Source organism: Parasteatoda tepidariorum, chromosome 9, assembly GCF_982258835.1.
Source record: "Parasteatoda tepidariorum strain Cologne lab strain chromosome 9, Ptep-v5.0, whole genome shotgun sequence".
Taxonomy (NCBI): Eukaryota; Metazoa; Arthropoda; class Arachnida; order Araneae; family Theridiidae; genus Parasteatoda; species Parasteatoda tepidariorum.
Window position 1 is genome coordinate 99,819,399 of NC_141763.1, and position 24,100 is coordinate 99,843,498.

At 28.8% G+C, this 24,100-nt stretch overlaps 2 protein-coding genes across 3 annotated transcripts in view; one reads left to right on the plus strand and one right to left on the minus strand.

The window, feature by feature from the left end:
- Positions 1-1,183, minus strand: part of Cog4 (conserved oligomeric Golgi complex subunit 4) — a 55,916-nt gene extending 54,733 nt beyond the window's left edge. Inside the window, exon 1 of the mRNA XM_016067278.4 lies at positions 867-1,183. Within this exon, the coding sequence (XP_015922764.1) occupies positions 867-947 (81 nt within the window). The 5' untranslated portion in view covers positions 948-1,183. The remainder of the gene's footprint in view (positions 1-866) is intronic.
- Positions 1,103-21,969, plus strand: LOC107451242 (enoyl-CoA delta isomerase 2). 2 transcript variants are annotated; one of them, XM_087152498.1, is made up of 10 exons: positions 1,103-1,242; positions 1,477-1,630; positions 10,427-10,525; positions 11,246-11,425; positions 14,522-14,591; positions 16,006-16,105; positions 17,116-17,236; positions 17,754-17,843; positions 19,793-19,936; positions 21,651-21,969. In XM_087152498.1, the coding sequence occupies exons 2-10, from the start codon at positions 1,526-1,528 to the stop codon at positions 21,804-21,806; spliced, it is 1,065 nt and encodes a 354-aa protein (XP_087008624.1). In that variant the 5' UTR covers positions 1,103-1,242; positions 1,477-1,525; the 3' UTR covers positions 21,807-21,969. The 2 variants fall into 2 exon arrangements, with proteins under 2 accessions (XP_087008624.1, XP_087008623.1); XM_087152497.1 differs by having other exon boundaries at positions 1,222-1,362.
- Positions 21,970-24,100: the final 2,131 nt, after the last annotated feature.

Genomic DNA, 24,100 nt, shown 5'->3' on the forward strand with positions numbered 1-24,100 from the left:
AGAAAATTTGTCACAATTGCGGAAATCTTTTTATTATTACAAAAATATATATATATATATAATCCATCTCTTCAAAGAAAACTTGTCATGTTTGTATTACCGAGGAAAAAAAAGTTTTAGTTTTACGCTTTCGCCAACCAATGCAAACGCAATTTAAAATGACATTCAAGTGATTTAAAATAACACATCTCGACTCCTATTTACGCAATTAAAGATCAAGCAGAGTGTTTCATATTTTCACGATTTTATATTACACATAGTGTTCTGTATTCATGCGATTTAAAAGCCAGTATTATAATTTGTGTTCAAGTGTCTTAAAAATTATATATCCAAATTCCTATTTACGCAATTTTAAAATGAAACATCAAAATTTTCATTCTTGCGATTTTAAAATCTAATATTGAGATTCGTATTTATGCGATGCTAAAATCAAACACTGAGATTTGTATTTACACAATATTAAAATCCAACATCGATATTCGTATTCATGCGATTTTAAAATCAAACATCGAGATTTGTATTTACACGATGATAAAATCAAACATCGAGATTTGTATTCACACAATAAAATCTCGTATTGATATTTTTTATTAAAATGTTGATAAGAATCAAAGTAATCTTCCTTCTTCGGCGAGCAAACAGAACTCGTCACTAACTTGTCGTCGATATGATAACCCCCCCCCCCAACCTTTTTATAAAACCCCCGAAGAGAATTAATTTTTAACCTAAACTTACGACATATTAGAATAATTACTACCGCATTTACAAACACAATGAGTTACGTACAAATTTGTCCGATTATTTCAAAGGTGCAAGCGAAAAAAAGTGGAAGAAATATAAATATAAGTATATTTAAATTCAGAAACCTCTTTTTCCACAAGCAATTCAAATGCCCTTTTCGCTTCTTCTTTGTTGTTAATTTCAAAATTAATACCGGTGATTGACATCACGAATTTAAATGATTTAAATATGAATGACAAAACAAAACAAGGGTGACGTTTTGTTTAGAATTTTGTGAGAACGCTTTCCTCTGCCTACTTTCTCTGCCTGCATTGATGAAACTCTGGTGCATAAGAGCCGTAAAATTTAAATTGACCCAAGATCTTGACATAAGTAAAAGGACCTTATGCAGGGCAGAAATAGAAAACTAAACAAGTATCAGTATTTGAGTACAAGTACAAATATTTGAGTAATTTTCCTTTTAGAACTAAGGCTGAATCACTCGTCGAATCAATCAACACGGTATAACGATAAATAATAACCAATCAATTAATTTATGTGAATTAAAATGTCTATAATTTTTTCCTCTATCAGAAAACTTTCATCTAGTTTGCGACCATCGATTTTTCTGCCTTATTCTAAGTATTATGATTGTTATCAATAATTTTCCTTTCCATATCTAGATTAGATATCACCTGTTAGTTTAAAGATAATATATTATTAATTCTTTATTCAATATTTTGTTAATCATTCTAGATCGTCTAAAAGCATCTATCTTTTGAAGTCATTTTCTACCTCTGTAAGAATGAATAGCTCTCTGACGTTTCAACAGGCATGCGACAAAGCAAAAACATTGGAAAAAGATCCCGGAAATGATGTGAAATTAAAGATGTACGCTTTATTTAAGCAAGTAAGTGTAACATGACTTTTCCTCCCCCCACTGTATATTTGTAATTTATTTGGAGTACAGAAACAGGACAGAAGCACTCTGGTATTTGGTATTCAGTTAGCTTATATTCTTATAATTTTTTTTAAAAATTAATCTTCTTTAATAAAACTATTTTTTTTTCTTCAAATTTTAGAAAGAAAAAAATAAATTCAAGCAAATAATACTTTTTTATCCAATAAATGTATCAAATTCTACATTGAATTTATTTAAGTTACCGGCATTTTAGTCATATCAGTTAAAAATTCCAAATCTGAATTCGAGTGGAGGTGTTCTAGTTTTTGAGGCAAAGTTTTTTATGCTCAGAAATAATTGATTTATTTAATTTTGAAAGCAAATTCTTCTAATAATCTCTTATATTTTGCACCATTAATTTACTGAGCTTAATAAAGCTAAGACATGAAATGCTTTAATGTAAAATATGTTTCGCGTTTTTAATAAATATTATCAAAGTTCTACCTAGGAATAGAAACGGGTCGGATGATTATTTGCAGAAAAGGGCACTCACTTAACTCCATTAAAATTTATCAAAATATGTAATAGCTGAATTGGATCCTCAATTTTTAAATTACTGTTGTATAAGTGCCTATTTCACAAAGTAATTCTCACTCATTATTAAAATAATAGAAAATGCTTTTGAAAAATAATTAAAGGCAAACTGAAAGACAATCTCTGTGTAAAAATCTTCTTCTTGTTCTTCAAAAAAGAAAGTAATTTTTAAAAAAATATTAATTGATAAACAACTTTAAATCTTTCTTTTTTTGAACATTTTAAACTGAAAATTATGAGAAAATAAACATAAAGGAAAATTTTTAAATAAAAATTTATTTATTAAAATAAATTAAATGGTAAAATTTAAAATCACTAAAAATTCATTGATATACCCTAGAATTTTGAGACCGAATCTTATGCAATTTTAACTATCCAATTAGACAACATCAAAAAAAAAAATTCTTTCTAAGATGACGAAATGATAATATATATTAATTTTAAATAATTATCTATAACAAAATAAATAAAAAATGGATTTCTCATTAACCCCTTCCTTCTCCCTCCCGTGAAAATGACGGGGTGAGTTTTCGCCCACTATTTCTCGCTCCCGTGATATTGACGTGCTGGAGTGTTCAGTAGTAATGCTCAAATAAGAATAATTCATTTCTTTTGCCCGGAAAACATTTTATTTCTCATTTTACACACCTGATAGCAATAACAGAATATTTTTAAAGTTATTACAGATAGATAGTTTAGTTTAAACTAGTTGCAGCACTAATCAAATACGTAATACAAATACAAAAGCCGAAAAAATAGGAACTTTTATGACCGTTTTCTTGAAAATCAACCGATCGTTAAGGGGTTAACAGAGGTGGTTAAGAAAACAATCTTTCTTGAAAAACTAAAAAGACAGCATTTTAAAAAGATGGCGGCATATTTTTACTGAAAGGGCAAGGAGGGCGCATTTATAGCGATCAAAAAGCAAGTGCAGCGAGCAGCCCTTCTAGAAACGCTTAGAGGCAACACTGTGATATAGTGGTTATATTATACAATAGCTATAGTTTACTAGCTGAAGTATAATTTAGTTATTGCTCAAAAATCATTTATAAGTTTAGTTTTGGTTATTTTAGACCATTTAAAGCTTAACTTATAGTTAATGGGGGAATTTTTTCTTAGAAATTTATGTTTACTTTTTACATATGACACCATGGAATTGTCCAAAAGTTTTTTTCCCATAAAAGGAATTTAATGTTTTTCATAAGCATTGCTCATATACCTCTTGTCTGCAAATCACAAATCCTACCCCTTTAGCATACAACTTCTACAGTCCGGTACAGGCTTGATAGTAAAGTTAGTGAGTAAACATAAATTATTTACTTAAGAAAGATTGGGTGAAATTATTTACTTAAGGTATCCCACTAGTTTCAACATCTTTTCTTTGAAATATTAATACAAAGTTTTAAGGAACTAGTTTTTTTTTCTTGGTTTCATTATGTGTAAACCAGGGTTCGCCAAGTGGGCCCACTTTGAAAAAACCTGCCAGGGTTTTATTGGGTGGGCCCACCTTGAAAAAACCCACTTGGAACGATAAGTGGGTTTTTTCAAAAATTTTTTTTTTTTTTTACTAAAACTTATTGTTTTGCATTTACTTTTATATAATTTATTGTGCAGCATAAATTTGTCAAATAGAGTTGCATGATTTATGTGATTAAGTTTTTAATATTAGTAAAGTAAAAGAAACTCGAATCTTCATATAGTTTTATAGTAGGTACTATTGAAAACTTTAAGTGGGTTTTTTCAAAAGTAATATTTTAATGATATTAAATCAAATAATAATTTAAATAATATAGTCTGAAAAGATCAATTTTTCGAATATAGTTGCATGCTTTATATATTAATAAACAAGTTATTATTATTAATTCATATGTTTAAAAAAATTGAAAAGAAACAATTTTTTTCTTTTTTTACCAAGTGATACATTAACAAATTTAAACAGTTTTATTTTCTGGCTTTAAAAAAAAAAAAAAAGAAGCTAAAACTTTTTATAAGAGAATTTTTTAAAATTATTTATCGAAAAATGAAATCATTTTCCTAGGGTTAATTCTTTGAAAACAAATGGGACAAGTAACTGATACTCTTTATAATTATACGTAGTTTTAATTTTACTTTCTATTAATCTTATTATAAAAACATGTAAGACCATTAAATATTTATTTCAGTTTTTTATTTAACTCAAGTCAGATGAAATTTTAGCTTTTACAGATTATAATTTTATAATAGGTAATCTCCATATGTTTAATAAATATAGTAAATAAATGTGTGTGAAAACAAAAAGATTAATAAACTTGTTTCTTTTATATTACTGCAATTATATTTTATAATTCTTGAGTTAAAAAATTATGAAACATAATGTACTTAACAATAAAGAAGATTCAAATATGTGATAATGCATTATTTAAACTTAATATAGAATACATATAACCAGGGTTCCCCAAGTGGGCCCACTTTGAAAAAACCCACTTGGTGGTTTTTTTCACAAATTGTTTTTTTTTTTTTTTAATTTGGTTCAAAAAGAAGTATCACCTAATACTATCATTGGACACATCGTTGAAGTTAACAAATATTTTAGAAACGTGCATCAAGCACATGGATGGGCAAATGAAAAAAAACTGCTTGATGACCCAATGACACTAGGTGGAATTCATATTGTAAGCGCGTAAAAACTTTTGCCAATAATTACCATAAATATGAAGAGATTGTTCTTGAACATCAAAATGAATTTAATAATAACACAAGCCTGCGAAATTGAACTTTTTGAAAAATACAAGAGAGGTTGTTGTTGATTTATATGTTATTTGATGTGCTGATTTCGAAAATGACCTTCATTTCTCCCAATCACATCAGGATTTTTTATAAAATCGATATTAATGTTTTTACTAAAATCCTATTTGGAAAGGAATTCTCTCAAGCAATTTTGCATGTACTTTCCGGTAACTGTTCTCTTCATTCATTTTGATCTATGTAAAATTTAATCTTGTGAAAAAAAATTGATTTTTGAGCTATCAGCTAATTTCTTATAGGTTAAAATGAATAAAAATACTGTTGCCAGACCGCAGAAGTCACCTCTGCAATAAAACAATAAGTTCCTTGTGTTCAAACTTTTTACATCAGTTTCTAGAAGAAAATCACCAACATACCAATTTAATTTGTTTTTATTGAGAAAACTTACGTAAAATTGACGATTAACCAAAAATAACAAATATTGTGTATGTGTATATGAAAGTTTGAAACAAAAAAACAAAACAAACAAAGCAAGCAAAAAACAAAAGAGAAAATTTTCTATTTAAGTATATACTCGTTTTCCTCCGAAACTTATTTTTGATGATTTTCTTTTATGCTTAATCTCAGGTTTATCCCGAGCTATCATCCAAAAGTAGTCAGTGAACTTGTTCTTGTCCCATCTTCCTTGACATTTACGCTCCATATCTCTGATATCTTGATGGAACCTTCCCCCTTGCTCTTCGCTGACTGCTCCTAAATTTTCAGGGAAAAAAGTTCACGTGAGTGAGGGAAATGCATTTTTACACTCATGGAGCAACCCAACGTTTTAAATTTGTCCAGCATTTTCATTACAATTTCCTTATAATCAGTATCCCTGTAATAACCCAGAAATTTACTGACGACATCTTTGAAAGCAACCCAAGCTTCTTTTTCCGTTTCTGTCATGTTAGTCTCAAATTCTTTATCCTTCATGAGTTTGCAGATATCAACAAATATCCCTGGATCAACAAATATTCCTTCTTTCAACTTAGCTTGGAATAAACCGGGAAACTTTTTGCACAGGTATTAGAAACAATTACCATCTTTTGGAACAGCCTTGACAAACTGCTTCATTACACCGAATTTTATATGTAGCGGATGTAACAGTACAATCGGATCAACTAAGCTGTTTCGAATTACGTTCTTGGTGCCAGGGTCAAAATTTTGTCTTTTCGACCATTCTTTTTTGACCCAATGTTGAGTCTTGTCACGGCTGTTCCACTCACAAATGAACAAGGGAGATTTATAAAGTACCCATATGGGTACTTTATAAGTCTCCCTTGTTGACCAAGAAGCATGGAGATAATTTTCAAATCACCACAAAAGGTTCAACTGGGGTTGATATATTTTATTTTGTTCAGGACGAGATCCAGGTTTCCGTAGCATTCTTTTAAATATACTGAGTGTCCAACTGGTACTGATGCATACTGGCTCCTATGATAAAGAAGAACAGCTTTGAGGCTTCTTTCAGATGAATCTATAAACAGCCTCCACTCATATTTATTGTAGATGACATTAAATTTGCTCCAGGAACATCAGAACAATAGACCAAGTTCTCATCTTCATCAAAGTACTTAATAAATTCCTTTTCACGATTCCTGTACCAATAAAATGATGTTCCTTTGGCCAATAAGTTTTTTTCTTTCAGTCTGGAGCCTAACAATTCAGCTGTCTCTTTCGAAAGGCCAAGATCTCTAGTCAGATCATTAAGCTCAACCTGAGAGGAGGGCTGAGGTAAACCGGCTAAAGATGGTTTATATTCGATATCGGAGCCTTGAACTTCTGGATGTTCCGAGTCTGAAGACTCTGAAGAGATGATTGGTAATTCAGCTGGAGGCAAAGGCACATCAGGTCCATGAGGAACGGGGCGTATGGCCGATGGAATGCTATCAGGATAAGATATTAGTCTTTGATTGTTCCGGTTATACCCACGAACATGGCAGGAACAAAAATAACAATCATCAAAGTGGTTTGGGGGCTCCCTCCACGTCATAGGAATTCCAAATCGTAAAGCAGTCTTCTTTCCTTGATGCCATAAGAGTAGATCATTGAGACACTGCAAACAAACTTTATGAGGTGCCCAAGATTTGTCCTAATCTCCGAGTTTCATGTCAAAATATGCGAGATAAAGTTGTCTTACATGATCTATAATGCTCCTTATACGATTTTTAACAGCTCTATATTCGCCGCATGTATAACAAAAGTCATCTGGGAAATTTTCACAATGTTTTGAACTCAAAGCCATGTTTCACGAAAAGCACAGAACAGAGCAAACTTTAAAATGACTCCCTATCACGCTTGCAAGGTTTTCTGAGAGGTCAGCGGACCTAAATAAGGATTCTCGCTCGCTATTGGTAGAGAGAGATTGTTACAGAGACAGGGACAGTGACAGGAAGTAGTGATAGAGGGGTACTTTTGTAGATTTGACCAAAGTAGAATGCTGGTCAGTCAAGAAGGGAAGAAATTCAAAAACGAAATTTTTTTTATGGTAAATGTTCATAAAAATTCCAGTAAAATTGAATTTTTCTAAAAAACGTGACGTGATGGACATTTTTCATTATTATTTTCCATTTCAGCACCAAAAAATACATTAAGTTCAGCTGTCAGACCTCTTGTATTTTTTTCATCGCAGGCCTGTGTAATAAGTCAAAAATATCAAATAATGTTGGGCTTTACCAATAAATTATCAATTGAGAAAAACAGATATCAATTGTTTCTGAAGCTCTAAAAAAGCTTCAATCAGAAAACATTTCAATTTCAGAAGCTGTTGAAATATGAATAAACTTACTATCGTGTGATGAATTAGAACCCCATAAACATTTTGTAAAAAGATTCAATCAGGCTGTTCAGCCACATCATTTATTAGCATATGCATCCTGGATCCCGAAACAAGGGGACAATTTTTAAATGAGGAGCAGGACCAATTAGCAGAAAACTGTCTTTCTAAGCACCATCCAGAATTTCTGCCACGTGTTATGGCATTCAAAATTTCCGATCCTGAATACTTTTCAAAATCAATGATGCTTGACACTGTTATTCAACAGTTTTCATCAAAAAATAGTGAAAAATTATGGCAAAAAAAAAACTAAATAAGTAAATAAATAAAATTCCTAGCTTTCACAAAATTTCTGTCAATTCTTTTTTTTGCACTCAACACCAGCATCCTCTGTCTCTATCGAAAGACACTTTTCAACTTTCGGTTTGGTGCAGAGTAAACTTCGAAATAGATTAGGAATAGATAAAGTTGCAAAACTCATAAAAGTGTATCACCATCTAAGAGAGAAATGTAGACACTTTGAATCTGTTGTATGATAATAATAATAAAGGAAAAAATGGACCTTTTTTTAAAGTTAACTCCTAACATCTGCTGACAATTTTTAACTCTTTGGAGAAAGTTTATCACAATTAAAAAACAATTAAAATATTACTTTTAAGATTTTTTAAATATTATTTTTACGATTTCATTTGAATACAATTTATTTTGTTTCTTTTAATCAATATTAAAAGCAAAATAAATAATTAATAAAATAAGCAAAATAAAAATATTAAAAGCAAACAAAAAAAATTTCTATTAAGTGATACATTAAACAACAATAAACAAATTTAAAGTTTTATTTTCTGATTTTAAAAAAATAAGCTATAACTTTTTATCTATGCTTTTTTATAATTTTAAGATTAATTTGCTTTTTGAAACTATAAAGTTAAAATGTATCTAAAAATGCATATATTTATCTAAATATTTGAAAAAAGGGACAAGTAACTGATACTCTTTATAATTATAAATAATTTTAATTTCACTTTCCATTAATCATATTGTAAAAACATGGAAGACCAATAAATATTTATTCCAGTTTAATTTTATTACAGGTAAAAGTCAGATGAAATTTTAGTGCTTACTTATACAACACTATTTAATAAATAAAAATATTTTCACAGTAAAATTTATGAGCACTAAATGAAAAAACCCACTTTTCCCCGGGTTTTTTCAAATAAAACCCAATTTTCCCCGGGTTTTTTCAATAAAACCCAGGCGGGTTGGGTTTTTTCAAAAATCCCCGGGTTTTTTCAAACCCTGGTGTAAACACTTATAAAACTAGCTAAAAAAGTTTTTTACATAATTATTTTTTTTCAAAATGGCCATTTTTTGGTAAAAATAAGGCACTTTTTGCATATATACTAAACACTGCAAAAAATTTCTATCTCCTAAAACAAAAAATCCTTTGAGGATTTTATTTAGAAGGATATCAACTGTGTTTTGAACTATAATTGTAAAAGCAAGTGCATATACTACTGATTTAGCGATCAATGTAGTTAAAAAAGCAAATGTTTAAAAATTTCAGCACTTGCCTTTTGGAAAAAACATGCATAAAATATAAAATTCTACTCTTATTCTCTTAGTCTATAGTTCAGAACATGTGTTTTATAATCATAAACACTCATGAAAAATTGTAGACAATTATTTTAAATACAACATGAGAAATCATGTTTACGGTAGTGTAAAATGTGAAACAATCTGACTTTGAGATAAACACATTTAAAGACTTAAAATCATTAGTCTATCCACTGTTATTATTTTGCAAAAAAAAAAAAAAAAAAAATGAAGCTATAACTTTGTAAACAATTGGAGTACAAACAAAAGTGAAGTGTTATTAGAAAGTTAAGAGTACAGAGATTCAAAATTTATAATAAACTCAATTTTGCCCATAATATTTTTGCACTAGTCACAGATACCTTAACTTGCATTGCAATAATACAATATCATTAAAGACTGTTTTATTAGTATATATTTTTTTTTTGATCTCATATTTTTATATATTTTGATAGATAAACATAAGTTGCAATGCTATTGAGCATTATTATAACCTATAATTAGGATAATTCAAAAATTAATCGAAAATTTAAAGTTCAAACTGAATACAGTCGTGAACCTCGTTAGCTCGAAATCGGAGGGACTATCAGGATGATTTCATGTTAACCGGATTTCATCTTATCCGATGCATCATTAAAACAATTTATTACGTAATATTACTACATATTATATACTACATTGATGTATGTAAACAATACAATTATGTACCAAACAAATTAAAATAAGCTCACGCGTAACTTGTGAAATACAATAATAATTGATTGCTGACTCACAGGACCAAACATATATTTCATGCAAAGCAATATTTCATGTTAAGCAATTTTGGATTTATGAGGTTTGATTGTATTTAAAAAATTTTGGGTTGATTAAAACCCTAATGGTATAATTCTCAAAATCCACCAATTGTTTGGATCTAGTATTTAATGTTTGACTAACCTTCAGTGTGTCATTCATTCTACTGTTTTCCAAGGAAATGATATTAAAACTATGTTAAGAAAATATTTTGAGTGTTCATGATGGATTCCTCTTTTATTGTGTGTGTAATAAGTAATATAGTAAGATCTGCATTTCATTTTTAGGCAACCGAAGGACCCTGTTCTCAAACTAAGCCATCTGTATTTGATATGGTTGGCAAAGCAAAATGGGAAGCATGGAACACACTTGGCTCTTTATCTCAGGTTAGAAAATTCTTTATGTAATTTTAAAGTTTTAAATTATGCTATTATTTTTTATTAAATCAATAATATTGAATAAAAAATGTTGATATAATGCTTGTGTTCCCCATGACGGAATCATAGTGACACAGAGACATTCTTGCAGAATGTTACCAAGTTTTAGTACATTTTTCTAAGTGAATATCATTTACAAAAATCATATAAAGAATTATAGAATTATCATCTATTTGAATAATAGGTATTACATATTTTATGTATAAAAAATTACGCTGATAATACAAAATTTGGGTAATTACAATAATTGGCATAATTGTAGAAACATAAAAGAATAATAAGTGTGTTGTTTCAATTAATATGTTTAGTTCATTTATCTATTAACAAAAACTATTTTTGGCCAATCTGTTATAGCTTTAATTCAAAGACTAACAACATGATTTTATTTATTTGAATTCTTAAAAACTTGAGATTGATATGTACTAATTTTTTGTTAACAGATCAATTTTTTGTTTTTGTTATCAATGATATTTACTAAGTGCATGCAAGCGAAAATTGTGATCTGTAAATAAATAACATTCTCATGAGGACAAAGGTCACTATTGAACAAAATATTTAGAAAAAATAAGTAAAGCAAAAAATTTAAAATTTTTCATATATATATATATATTTTTTGTAAAAGAAGTTGAAGAAAAGAATGTAATAATATCAAAATTATTATTTCCTTAGGATGAAGCAAAAAGTCAATATGTATCTCTAATTAATGGACTGTTTGATCAAAAGCAACAAAGTGAACAAAGTGCTGAAATACAGGAATTGAAGTATGAAGGAATAAAACTATCAGTCAGTGGTGACATCACAGAATTACGATTTAATCGCCCAGAAAAGAAAAATGCCATCACCACTAAAGTAAATAAACATCTATTTTTTATCCTTTTTTTTTCTTTACATGATTTAATATTTTACGCATCATCATCATCATAGTTGGCCAGGCAGCCCAATGTGTGCCAATACCTTCCTCTAAAGATTTCCCCATAACGACTTCCGATCATTATTTTACACATCTAATGAAATGTTGTTTTATAATTTTTTTCCATCGCATTATATCTTACTAAAAAGGGGAATTTCGATCTAATTATAATAGTGAAGTAAATAATAAGTTTACTTTACTATTAATTAGTGATGAAATGAAGTAAATGAATATTAATGTAAAGTAAATGAATATGCAAATGGTAGGCTTTTGGAATCTATTTCTTATTTTTAGTATGATACGAAAAATAACCTAAACCAAATTTACAAAACAAAAAATCATACATTGAAACATAAACTTGTCTACCATTCGAAGAAATTTCCCCCCCAAAACTTAGAAAGTTGGCAGTTCTGCTTTTTGGTAACAATATAAGAAAGAAATGAATGTGAGGTATGGTTGTTGCTGCCAACGTCAATGCCGAGAAAGCTGTATAATGGAAGATGAATGAAGGTCCTGCTTCGCATATATTTCAGCTTCTTCCCCTCAGTCAATTTTATTCCTTGCTTGATGTGCACACATGGACATGGTCCAACAAGACAAACTTTCATCACAAAAACTGGTTCTTCTTTTTATTCAAAACAAGACATCAATATTTGCATCATAATATTTTCGGCAAGCACTGAATTTAAAAGGATGCCATCAGGGCATGAGTAAATGCATTTTAGGGTTGGAGTTAAAAAAGCTTGTTTCTCCTTCTCCTCCTAATGCTCCTAAATAATTTTTTTTATATATTTACATGCATAAACGAGTAACTATGTTCGATTTAAAAGAGCTCATCCAAAAAGTACTTAAAAAAGATATTCACCTCTTCGGTGGAGGGTCAGCAATGGATTGTGCATCCATTCGAATCTTCAGAGCCCGGCAAAGTTAACAGTTATCAGTTAATAGCTAGACGCAAAGTGAAATTTAATGTGAAATAAGAAGGAGGTTGAAAATTTCTAAATGAAATGTATTGAGATAGCATTATCGCAGTTTGAATAAACAAAAAAAATATTAATAAATAAATAAAAGGGTCTATGCGAAATAATAATTGGACTGATCGTTAATACACAGTTCCCAGCAGATCACCGAAGTCAAGCATCACTGGCTGCGGTCAGTGTGCGGGTGGGTGACCACTTGGATCAGTCTGCGTAGGGACCGAGGGTGTGCGGTATGGGTCCTCGTTAAACTGTTCTACCGTAAAGTGCTCGACTTCACATACAGGTCGTCGGGCTACCGAAGCGGGGATGCCGTCCCCTCTGCAGAGGATCAAAATTGTGATGGCATGTCTTCGGATCATCCTCAGGGGTGTTTCCCAGACCCTCGCCAATAGCCCATCGTGCAGCTCTTGTGAGATGTAAATTAACTACAACATGCAAAATAATAAAAAAAGTGATTGTATTTTTTATTCCCAGATTTGTAAAATTGTGTTTTGAAATATTATGTATTGGGTTTACTTGTGTAGTAGTAATGTGATTTATACAGTGAAATCTCTCAAGAGTGATCATTCTCTGTTCCACAGTCATTAATGGACCATTCTTAGATGTTCCCTCTATTGACTTTAAAATGTTATCGAATTTTCATGATTTTTCGCAGATTTTAATTGTGGTCAGTGTCATTTTCTTGGTACAGAAATACTGCTTCTGTTGGCTTCATGAAAAGACGGATCTATGAATCAAGTTTAGCTCTGAGGAAAATGATCCTTACTGATATAATTATGTGTAAAAATAAATTTACCAATTATGAATGATAGAATTATTTTAAACAGTGTTTTCACTACAGCGCGAGAACGCGAGAATCTCGCATATTTTTTTCTTTTCTCACATTAAGAAATGATTGCCGCGAGAAATACGCGCATTCTATAAATCAATTTCAAAATTCGCGAATTTCTCGCACTTTGGAAAAAGCTTCGAATTACGCCAATTAGAATAAAATCCATTTCACTTTTCTTCCTGGATCTTTCATTATTTTCAACATTTGCCCCGTTATCTAGCTTTCCTATATGCCAGTATTGTTCAGAACTTTTTCGAACAACAGAACACAACCCCTCCGAACCACGGAACCCCTTTCAGAACACATTTCTCTGCAACCACGTGTTTACCGCAGGTAAGGTTTTTTCATGTAAGACGTTCAAATTTTTTATGCACTAATGTAAGATGGACAAATACCTAGTAAAGGCAAAATCTTCTATGATGATGCAGCAAGAATATTCAATGCTTTAAAAAATAGAAGACGTTAAAAATGTATTATAATGAAAGAAAAAATTTTTTCAAGTCTATTTGTATTTTTTCAGTTTTTAGAAATCTTACTTAACTTTCTGAAATCTCACCCTGTTTTTGAGAAAGGGTGAGAAATTCTCCCCCATTTTTTTTCTATGATGAAAACACTGTTAAATAAATAACAATTATGTTTTTTATTTAAGTTTGCATTTAATTTTATAGCATAAAAATTAGTTAGCTTTAAAAAATGAGATGAGGTTTGTTTGTTTGAAACGCTTAGTTTTTCCTAAAATAATTTTATTTTCTTCTCTAATTTAACTTTCATCTTTAAAAATAAATCATCCTCTTTGTTGAATTCTGACTGTAACGTTGTGGTTGTAGATCTCTTTCCGAGATCATCAAAAAGAACTATCTAAACAAGAACCTCACACAAATATTTTGAATATATATATATTTGTTTTATCGATATTTATTGTTTTGATATTTTTTCGTTTTCCTTTATTTGATCATTTCCACAATTGGTGGAGAGGTTATCCTGGTCGCTGGGAGAGGTTTTGATGATCTCTCCAAAAAGTTTTCTTCAACATGAAGCCTTCGGAAAAAATTCCTAGTCTCCCAAAAATGGTCGTAAATAGAGGTGGTCACTACACAGAGATGGTCTTTCCTGGAGGTTTCCCCCTATTTCTTTTCTGAAAATAAATTAATTTTGTGTTTAAAAGCTATTTCATCACAACTTTTGAATTAATATAATTATTAACACTATTTTGTTTTTTGAAGATGTACAAAGACATTGCGTTAGCTTTAAAAGAAGCAAGTGAAAATGACACTGCTATTACTATTCTCACAGGTACTGTGTTTACTTTTCTGAATATTTTGTCCTATTATAATCCATGTGCTCTATTTTGTTATGAAATTTAGGTTCTTCAGTAAGACATCCCGTTACACCAACTCTTCTATTATAACGACCAATGCATGAGTTTCCATTTGCTATTCTATAAACACAATGTTATTTTAATGTCTGTTACAATGGTCACACTGAACTTGTCATTCTAATCTAATGACCGAAATTAAGTCATTTGATTAAGAAAAAGTTTTAGACAAATTTTTTTAAAAACCATTCTATCCTTTTGATGTTTCCACACACTTGATGTAAAATATCCTGAATCTCTTTGGAATGAACGAAGATTTATCCTAAGTCCTAGAAGGTCCTAATTTATAATTATTCATAACCTGCATGATTTTTTTCAAAGGATACAATAAATTTATTATTCGTACTCTTCTTGTTTAAAAATTATATTCACTCTTTTTTTGTGAATTGGCTTTTGTGTGGCTCACTTTGAGTCAAAACGCATTGTCTTCACACTTAATTTCACATATATTATTCATAAAAACTGATAGTCCCAAATCATCATATTATTTTTAGTACCTTTTTCTTCTATGAAGTATAATTTTAAAGGTTACTCTTGTGTTCATATTATAATAGAAGATCCTTATAGTGCAAACCTTGAAACACAGTACTTTGCATTTGTAGAATTTGGCTTTATTTAAATAATTTGTCATATTTTTATTAATTAAACTTTTTATTATTGAACTACTAAACATGGCACTATTAATCTGGAACAGATCAATCTTTAAAATGCTTTAAATTAATTATTAAATATAAATAATTAAAAACACACATATGTGCTTAAGTATTTATTATTTACAGAAAAATAATGGCATTTTTAGAGCATTAGAACTAATAAAAGCATAAGAATTAAAATTTAATATTTAGGATCAAATATAAAAAATGGGAGAAAATATATTGATATGGGTATTAAGATCTTCCTCTTATCTGTTATTCTACTAAAGTTGTCAAAAAATTAAAATTTGATAGTTTTTAATAACTTATTTTATATATATATGTAAGGCAGGCCCCGCAAATAAATTTTGTCTTATGCTGCTTTTTCTTGGGCTCGCCCTGCCAACAATGTTGTTAAATCTTATTTTGTTTGTAAACATGCAACTTCTAGAATATAACATAAATATTTCATTCCGCATTTAATATAACTAAATGCTTTACAAATTTTTATTTTAATTTGTTTTATTTAATATTATTTAGTTGTGGGGGAAAATAAAATTTCACAATTAAAATAAAACTTCACAACATTTTGTTGTCCCTACAAAGCAAACTTTAATTTATTTTACTTATGTTGATCCAAAAAGAATAAATAAATGTATGTAAAACATTGATGTTACAAAAATAAATAATTATTTTTCAGGTGAAGGTGATTATTACAGTAGTGGAAATGATTTAAGCAACTTTGCATCTGTTGATCAAGATATATCTGCTGCTGCTAAAAAGGCAGGACAACTGCTAAAGTTAGTCTTATTATATTTTCTTTCTTCTTTCGGAATAAAATAATTTTATAATATAGTACACTGTTTAATCAGGATTGAATTATGCAAAAGAATATAATAAGAAGGGAATGCAGAAATAGTGTCATTCTATTCAACCCTTCCTGTTCTATTAGGCACCTTCAGTCAACATGTTTTGCTCAGGATTGGCAAGAACATCATTTGACCATCAACTAAGTAGATTTTTGTTAAATTAGGTTTGCAATTTACTTTGAATTCTGTTCTTAGTTTATATCAATTTCAAAAATAATTTATAGTTTAGAGTTTATACGTACTGTAGAATCAATAATGCATAAATATGAGACTGAGAATCGAACTGCAACAATATGAGTCATTGAAGAAAAATTCACTAATTTGCTCGAATTTCATTCTCTTTATTTTGTTTTAACTAAACTTTCTTTTGTTTTAACTAAATTGATGTTCTATTGTTTAATGATTTTATATCTTATAATTTTCTAAAAAACATTTCATCACAATTTGCGTAGGCAAAATTTTTCAAAAAATTTCTCTTATCCAAATATGAGACATTGTTTGACTATCCCAGGTAAAAAAATGCCTATTCTATAAATATTTAGAGTATTTTTAAAAAATTATTGAAATGTTAGTGATTGCTATGTAAGTTTTAAAATAAGCCTTAAGTAAACTTGATAAACCTTTTCTTGCCCTGAAAAAAAAATCATATTCCAAAATTGGTTTGAATTTATTAAATTGTCTCTGTATTTTAAGCAATCCTGAAAAATCACCATTTGTCAGCTAAAAAAATGGTTTAAATAAAATCATTTTGAAGTACTTTTTCTGAAAGACTTGAAGTGAATTCTGATAACAACAGTTGTTTATGATTTATCCTTTGTTAATTAAAGTTGGATATTTTTTATTTAAATAATTCTGTGTTGTTGAAATATGAAATTGAATATGAAATATGAAATATGAAATTGAATTGAAAATATGTTATGCTATTAAAATATATATTTCAGTGAATTTGTTGGGGCCTTTATCGATTTTCCAAAGATATTGGTAGCAGCTGTGAATGGGCCTGCGGTTGGCATACCTGTTACTTTACTTGGATTGTGTGATGTTGTGTATGCATCTGATAAGGTAATTTTTATTTTGTCTTCCGAAACATCTGTCTTTAATTCAATTTATTTCACTGGTTGCTTAGTTTTTTAAGACCCTATACATATTTTATGACTCTTTAAAAATTAATTGTAACTTTTAGGAATGTGTGAACATATCTTTTATATAATATTTAATTACTTTTAAAATATGTAAGATATAGTTTTTATGTTACAATCTAACTCTTATTGCATTTAGTAAAGTAAATTAGCCCTGAGAGTCAAGGCTATATTCGAGTAAAAGTTGAAGCAACTCATTATAACATAAAATAGAAATTAAGTTAAATTAAAATGTTTGAAAATTTGACCAGAATATGTTTGAAACTTTGTATTTTCTTTTGACATGGCAAATTAGTCCTGAGAGTCTAGTGCAAGGCTATATTTAAGTAAAAGTTGATGGAATCCATTGTAACACAAAATTAGAAATTAAGTTAAATTTAAATGTTTGAAAATCTGACCAAAATATGCATGAAACTCTGTATTTTCTTTTTCTTTTGCAGGCAACATTTCAGACTCCGTTTTCTTTTCTTGGCCAGTCACCAGAAGCTTGTGCGACTTATACATTTCCTAAAATTATGGGTTATTCAAAGGTTTATATTTATTCTTTGTATTAACATGTCTAAAACTTATAACTGTTAATCAATATTGTTATTGAAATTTTTTAAATTTCACAACAAATGAAACTAGTTTAACAAATTTTGTTTATTTGTTTGTTTAACAAAAATATTCACTAAATTTTTATCAATATACAGGGGGTTGTATCCTTATTATCTGATTACAATGAATTTGAATACTGTTACATTTTAGCAGTCAAACTTATAAACAGATGAAGAAGATACTGTTAAAATATTATTGCAATTTTATATATCTACAAATGTATATTAAGTTATAGTTATATTAACATATTTTATATATTTATAAACATATATAACGTATATTAGTTAAACGTATATTGTAGAAAAGATATCTAATTTCTGTTTAAAAGCCTGGTTTTAATATCGTGCTCCTGCTAGAATTTTAATTGATATTCACTTAAAATTCATTATAAATAAAAATAAGAAATTAAATATTTATTTTATGTAAACTATAATTTCTATAAGTGTATAGTGATTACATTAAGTTATAGGTATTCTAACTATTCTCAGTATTATAGGTTTTAAACGCTAATATATTTTAGCCTGCATGTCCTTCCAAATCTAATTTAGGATATATATTTCATAGAATAGCCAACCCTGTTTAAGTACAATTCAAAATAGCGATGTAACGAATATTTAGCCACTATTTAGTATTCAACCCTTTTGCCAAATACTTGGTAAAGTATTATTTGGAAAATTATTTTTCAACTAAGTTTTTTTTTGGGGGAATTTTAATAGATTTAATGAAGAATAATCCAAAACCGTATTTTATACTCTACACTGTTAGAAATATTTTTTACTCTTATTTGTTATGTTCTAAAACTTGTTATTTATGTTATGAAAGACACATGGAAAATTGAAATTTGAAGAATTAAAACTAGATTACTTTACACTGAACCATGAGCTCTGTAATGCTGTTTTTTATTTTTTTATTATTATGTTCAGACAAGACAATTTAAACGTTTATTCATTAAAAATTTGGAACTTTTTCCTTTGTTTCATTTTTGCTTGTTTTTCTGTTTTAACTAAATCAACGTATGTTAAAGTTTCTAATTGACTGAATTCTTTTATTGTCACTTTTTTCTTGTATGATAAGACGGATAACTAGTAACATAAAAAACTGAAATTCTCAACGTTAAAGTTATATTTCAAAACTAAGAACAATTTATTTCTATTTTGATTTTTTTATTAACTTTTCTTTTTATCAGTATTTTTATTATGGCAACATTTTTTTAAAAAGCATTTCTAATGAACATTTTTTATGGTCAGTTTTTCCAAAAAATACGCTATGGGAAAAAGTAAACATAAGATTTTGAGCATTAAATATTTTATTAAAAAATTATGAATGATTTTTGGTTGGGTTTCTATATAGCTTTATCTTTAAAAAAAGAAACTTATGTTTTTATGGACGTTTCTATTATGACGCGGCAATTAAGAGTGTTTCTATTAAGTTTTTATTTTAAATTTTTCTTAAAAATATAGTAATTGGAAAACTGAAATGTTCAACTTTAAAATTTTCTGTCGATTAAGATCGTTTCTATTTTTTTTAATATTTATTTATTTATTTTAGCTTTTGTATGTAATCTTTGTTTTTTTTATTGGCGTTTTTATAATAGCATTGCATTTTTAAAAGCGTTTATGATAGAATTCATCTCTTTTAATGTTTTATGGATAATTTTTTTTATGGAAAATATTATTTTTAACATTAAAGTTTTTTTTTTAATAATTGAGAGGATGTTTTTTTCTTCATCTTTTCAACTTATTTTTTTTTAGATTTAGTTGTTGAATATTAGGTATTTGGCTGATTTTTTTAGCCAAATATTCGGTATTCTGAGATATCATTGTTTGTTACACCCCTAATTCAAAACCAAGTTAATCCTTCAAAACCTTGTTCTTTATTGCAGGCAAATGAAGTTCTCCTATTTAATAAAAAATTTGATGCTGTTGAAGCTAAGTCAATGGGATTAGTTTCAGAAATATTTCCAAATGACACCTTCCATGAAGATGTTAAAAGAAAATTAGAATTTTTGTCTCAAGCATCAAAACAAGTAACTATACATTAATTTATTGAGTAATTTCTAATTGTTTTTTTATGAAATGTCACAATACGGTTTTAATTTTTTCTCCTAAAGAATTGAATAGTTAACACCACTTAAACTGTGTTGTGTGATGTGGTAAAAGAAAGTTAACTTTTTAAAATTTCGCAAATAATTTAAATTTAATTTATAAAAATTTAACAAAAGCAATTCACTATCCATGTACTACTACAATAGGTGTGTAATCTACTTATGAACCAGGCATAGCCAGCACCTTTTCTTTATATGTATAAGTTTGTATGTGTAGTCAATCTCAATCAATTGTTATCAAATTTTTCACTTTCTATATATCCCTTTTCTTATATTGTTAATAATACCCAAATGTGTATATATTATATATGTACACTAGAACATCGATTAGTCGTTTCTTGAGACCATTAGTTATGAATTATAGATACATAAAAACTATGAATAGGGATCAACATTAAATATCAGATAACTAACGACTTTAAAATGTATGAAAAATAATAGACATGTAAATTCATAAATTTACTATAAGTATATAAAAATTTATATTGAATTTTTTTTATTATACTGTAAAAAATATTTATTATGCAAAAGATAGGTAGACATGCATTATTTTTCAAAATATTTGAATATTTGGTTTGAACAAATAAACATACTCTTCTATTTCTAATGAAAATAGTACATTTTTGTCAATTGTGACAAACAGCTGATCATTTTCTGTAAGTTCATGAGAATACAGAAAGTTTCTCTTTGATTCAAAGGCTTTGTAACCTTCTGCAAATATACATACTGGTATCCATTCATCTGAATTTAGGTGGGCTCCAGGACGCCACCCAGGATCAGACTTCATATTATCAGGGGTGTACTCCGGAATTCCGGGCTTTTCGTATCATCCTTCCGATTATATAAAAACTAGGAGCAGGACCTGTGATTTTTCCCCCCGAATAATGTGGTTTTCTGCGTATCTCAAAGCTATTAGTTCACCGACTTCTACGAATCAAAAAATTTTCAATCCAACAAAATTTTCACAGAGTTTTCCAATCTGAAATTTTCGGTTTGGCAAATTATGGCAATTTTGAATTAGAACTGCACTGGAATCTGCTACTATTGTAATTCTTCATGCGATTTTAATATCAAACCTCAATTTTACCATTTATCTGATTTAAAAGTTGCTTATTGTGTTTTGTATTCACTCAATTTGAAAACTATACATAATGACTCGTATTCGCGTAGTTTAACATACGTCGGGATATGTATTGAAATATTTTAAAATCAACGTTGCAAATTGTATTCATGAGATTTAAAAATCCAATATCCTGATTTTTATCAGAATTTAAATTTTTTTAAGTAGTTAATATATAGATGTGATATTCTACATAGGTAGGGATTTAATTATAAATCTTAGCTCCAAAAATTATGTTAGAAATGTGTATAGTATATAAATTAATATCTTGATATCAATATTTTGCACATAAAATTTTGCAGTGTTTTTCACTTTATCTTACTATGTTCAGTACCAAAACCATACCCCCCTTATTAACATAATAAGCAAGTCTCAAATTCCACCCCCTGTTAATTGTTTGCATAATATTTGATAATAATGATTTTTCTGTCATTAAAAATAAAATGTTGTATTAATATAGTTTCTGAACTTCAAAATTAAGACTGTATTTCAACGTATTTTGTTCCTTATTTTTAGTCAATGATCCTATCCAAGGAACTTATTAGAAAATTTGAAAAAGATACTCTGCATACAGTAAATGATGAAGAATGTAAGTTACTTGTTGAGCGATGGCAATCACAAGACTGTATGGAGGCCTTAATGAGATTCTTCACACGAAAATCAAAGTTGTAGTTCTTAAAATATTCATAAATTATAATTTTTTTTGTTACGATTGGTATAAGTATTATTACACATATTTTAATGTTTACATTATTGTATGATATTGCTCTTGAAATTTCTTGTTTGGATTTAAGTGATTTTATTGTGTATTTTAAATAAATTATTTTTATAAGGAGTGCCATTGTTTTTATAAAAATTGTCATTTTCCAATGAAAAGGTTCAATTTTTAGTTCTAATTAAGTTTGTCAGATTTTCCTGTCTTCCATGCTCCTATGGGATAATTATATTGATACCAGTGCTTGAAAACTCTATTGCCCAAGGCATGTAAAAATTCTGATCGGGCATGTATTTTTTAACATTGCATGCTTGGATATGTTTGTGAACATTCGAATTAAAAACACCAATTATGCCAAAGAATATACATAGAGGAAAAAAGCTAGCTTACATAGACTTCTATTGACATAGATTTCTCTGTTTCCTCCACGAATTGGTTCGGGATCTCTGTTTAAAGGAAAAAGAAATATTCAGGGACACAGGGATTCATCTTGAAAAGGACTTAGACCCCCCCCCCAACCACTACTGGAATTGAGGTGCGAAAGGAATGTTTTCTCTTTTTATTTATGGTTGGTCTGTTGATACATTTTAGCATTATTTATTAACAGTGCTATACTATTTATATATCTTTCTGAATTTACTTATATCATCAATATTAATTGTATCTGTTGCACATTTTGAGATAAAATTAGGAATGAAATGGTGGTTAGTGGGAGGTATGATCGAATCGGTTGCACATTTTGAGATAGATTCAAAAAATAAAATGGTAGTTTGTAGGAGGCATGACTGCATATGAAAAAAATAATTTTGAAATTTTTTTTGTTGCACCATCCCTATAATGTTTCTGTTGGTAAAATACAAATGTATACAAAATATTAGGTCAATTATTGACGTTTTGACTGTTGTCCAACACCATATACTGATTTAGTCTAAAGAGTGAAAAAAATTGGAAACTGTCAAATATCTTGAGATATGTGTCAAAAAAGTGAAAATTGTTGCATTCAATGTTTTTTTAAAAGCTATCCATTGGCACCAGATTTAATATTTCGCACCCAACCACTGGAGGCAGTGTATCAGTAACTTTGAAACTTTAAATGGGAAATCCTGCTTTTTATTGCAGCTTTGGATTCTCCCAAAAGAGTAATTCTATTGGGTTTTTGCATTGTGCCTTATAGGTTTATGTATTTTGCTTTACAAATGGCGCTGCAACCAAGAAAATTAAACTAGGGTACAAACTGTTAAAAATGGTGGTATATCAAGACCCATGAGATTGAAAAAAAAAACAAATGTTTTATTATTTTTTAAAAAGAAAACAATTTTTTAAGGAATTGATAAAAAGAAATCAAAACATTTCTATTCATATGTTCTAAATCTGATAGTTCTTGAGTTTTGTCATTTTAAACAGTCTGTACCGTATTTTGATTTTCCCAGTTACAGCGCCATCTGTGAAGTAAAACACATTAACCTATAGGTAAATTAGGGCTAAAAAAAATTCTGAAGAATCCATATCTGCAATAAAAAATAGGTATTTGTAATTAAGATTTCAAAGTTGCCTCCACCGTGCCCCTGAGTTTGAGGATGGAGGGTCAAGTTTGATATCATTGGATATTTTTTTAAAAAAAATATTGAATGCCTCTATTGCTATAATTCAATGCATATTTCTCGAGATGTTTGACCGTTTCTAAACTTTTTGTTGCAGCCTGTATATCTATCATTTATTTATATTTATGCTACAAGGAGAATAATCTTTTTAATTTTCAATTATTAGACAAAATTTAAATATTAATATGTACGTTTTACTATTACTTGAAAAATTCTCTGGTTACAGCAGAAAAAGATTGGCAACTATGTTAAAACATGCTAAAGGGGAAAAAATAGGATTTGTTACGATATTGTCAATTTCCATTTACTATAAAGAACTATTTTTAAGGTGGGAAGGGGTCGAAACATACACTACAGAGCTGAAAATACGTAGGTGATATTGTTTTTGTAAATGACGCAACATGACGGGAGTAAATTAGTACCTTTTATAAAAACAATTTGACAGGACTCTTGACTGTCACTTTTTCTTTTGTCTGTGTGCTACATTCTAGTACACGCAGACCCATATAATATACCCGAGCCCGTGAACACCATTCGCAAAGAATTTGTCTCCATCGCGGAAAATTTTTTACTATTACTAAATAAGAAAAAAGATAATCCGCCTCTTCAAAGAACGTTTATCTTATTCGAATTATTTTAGAGACTTAAAA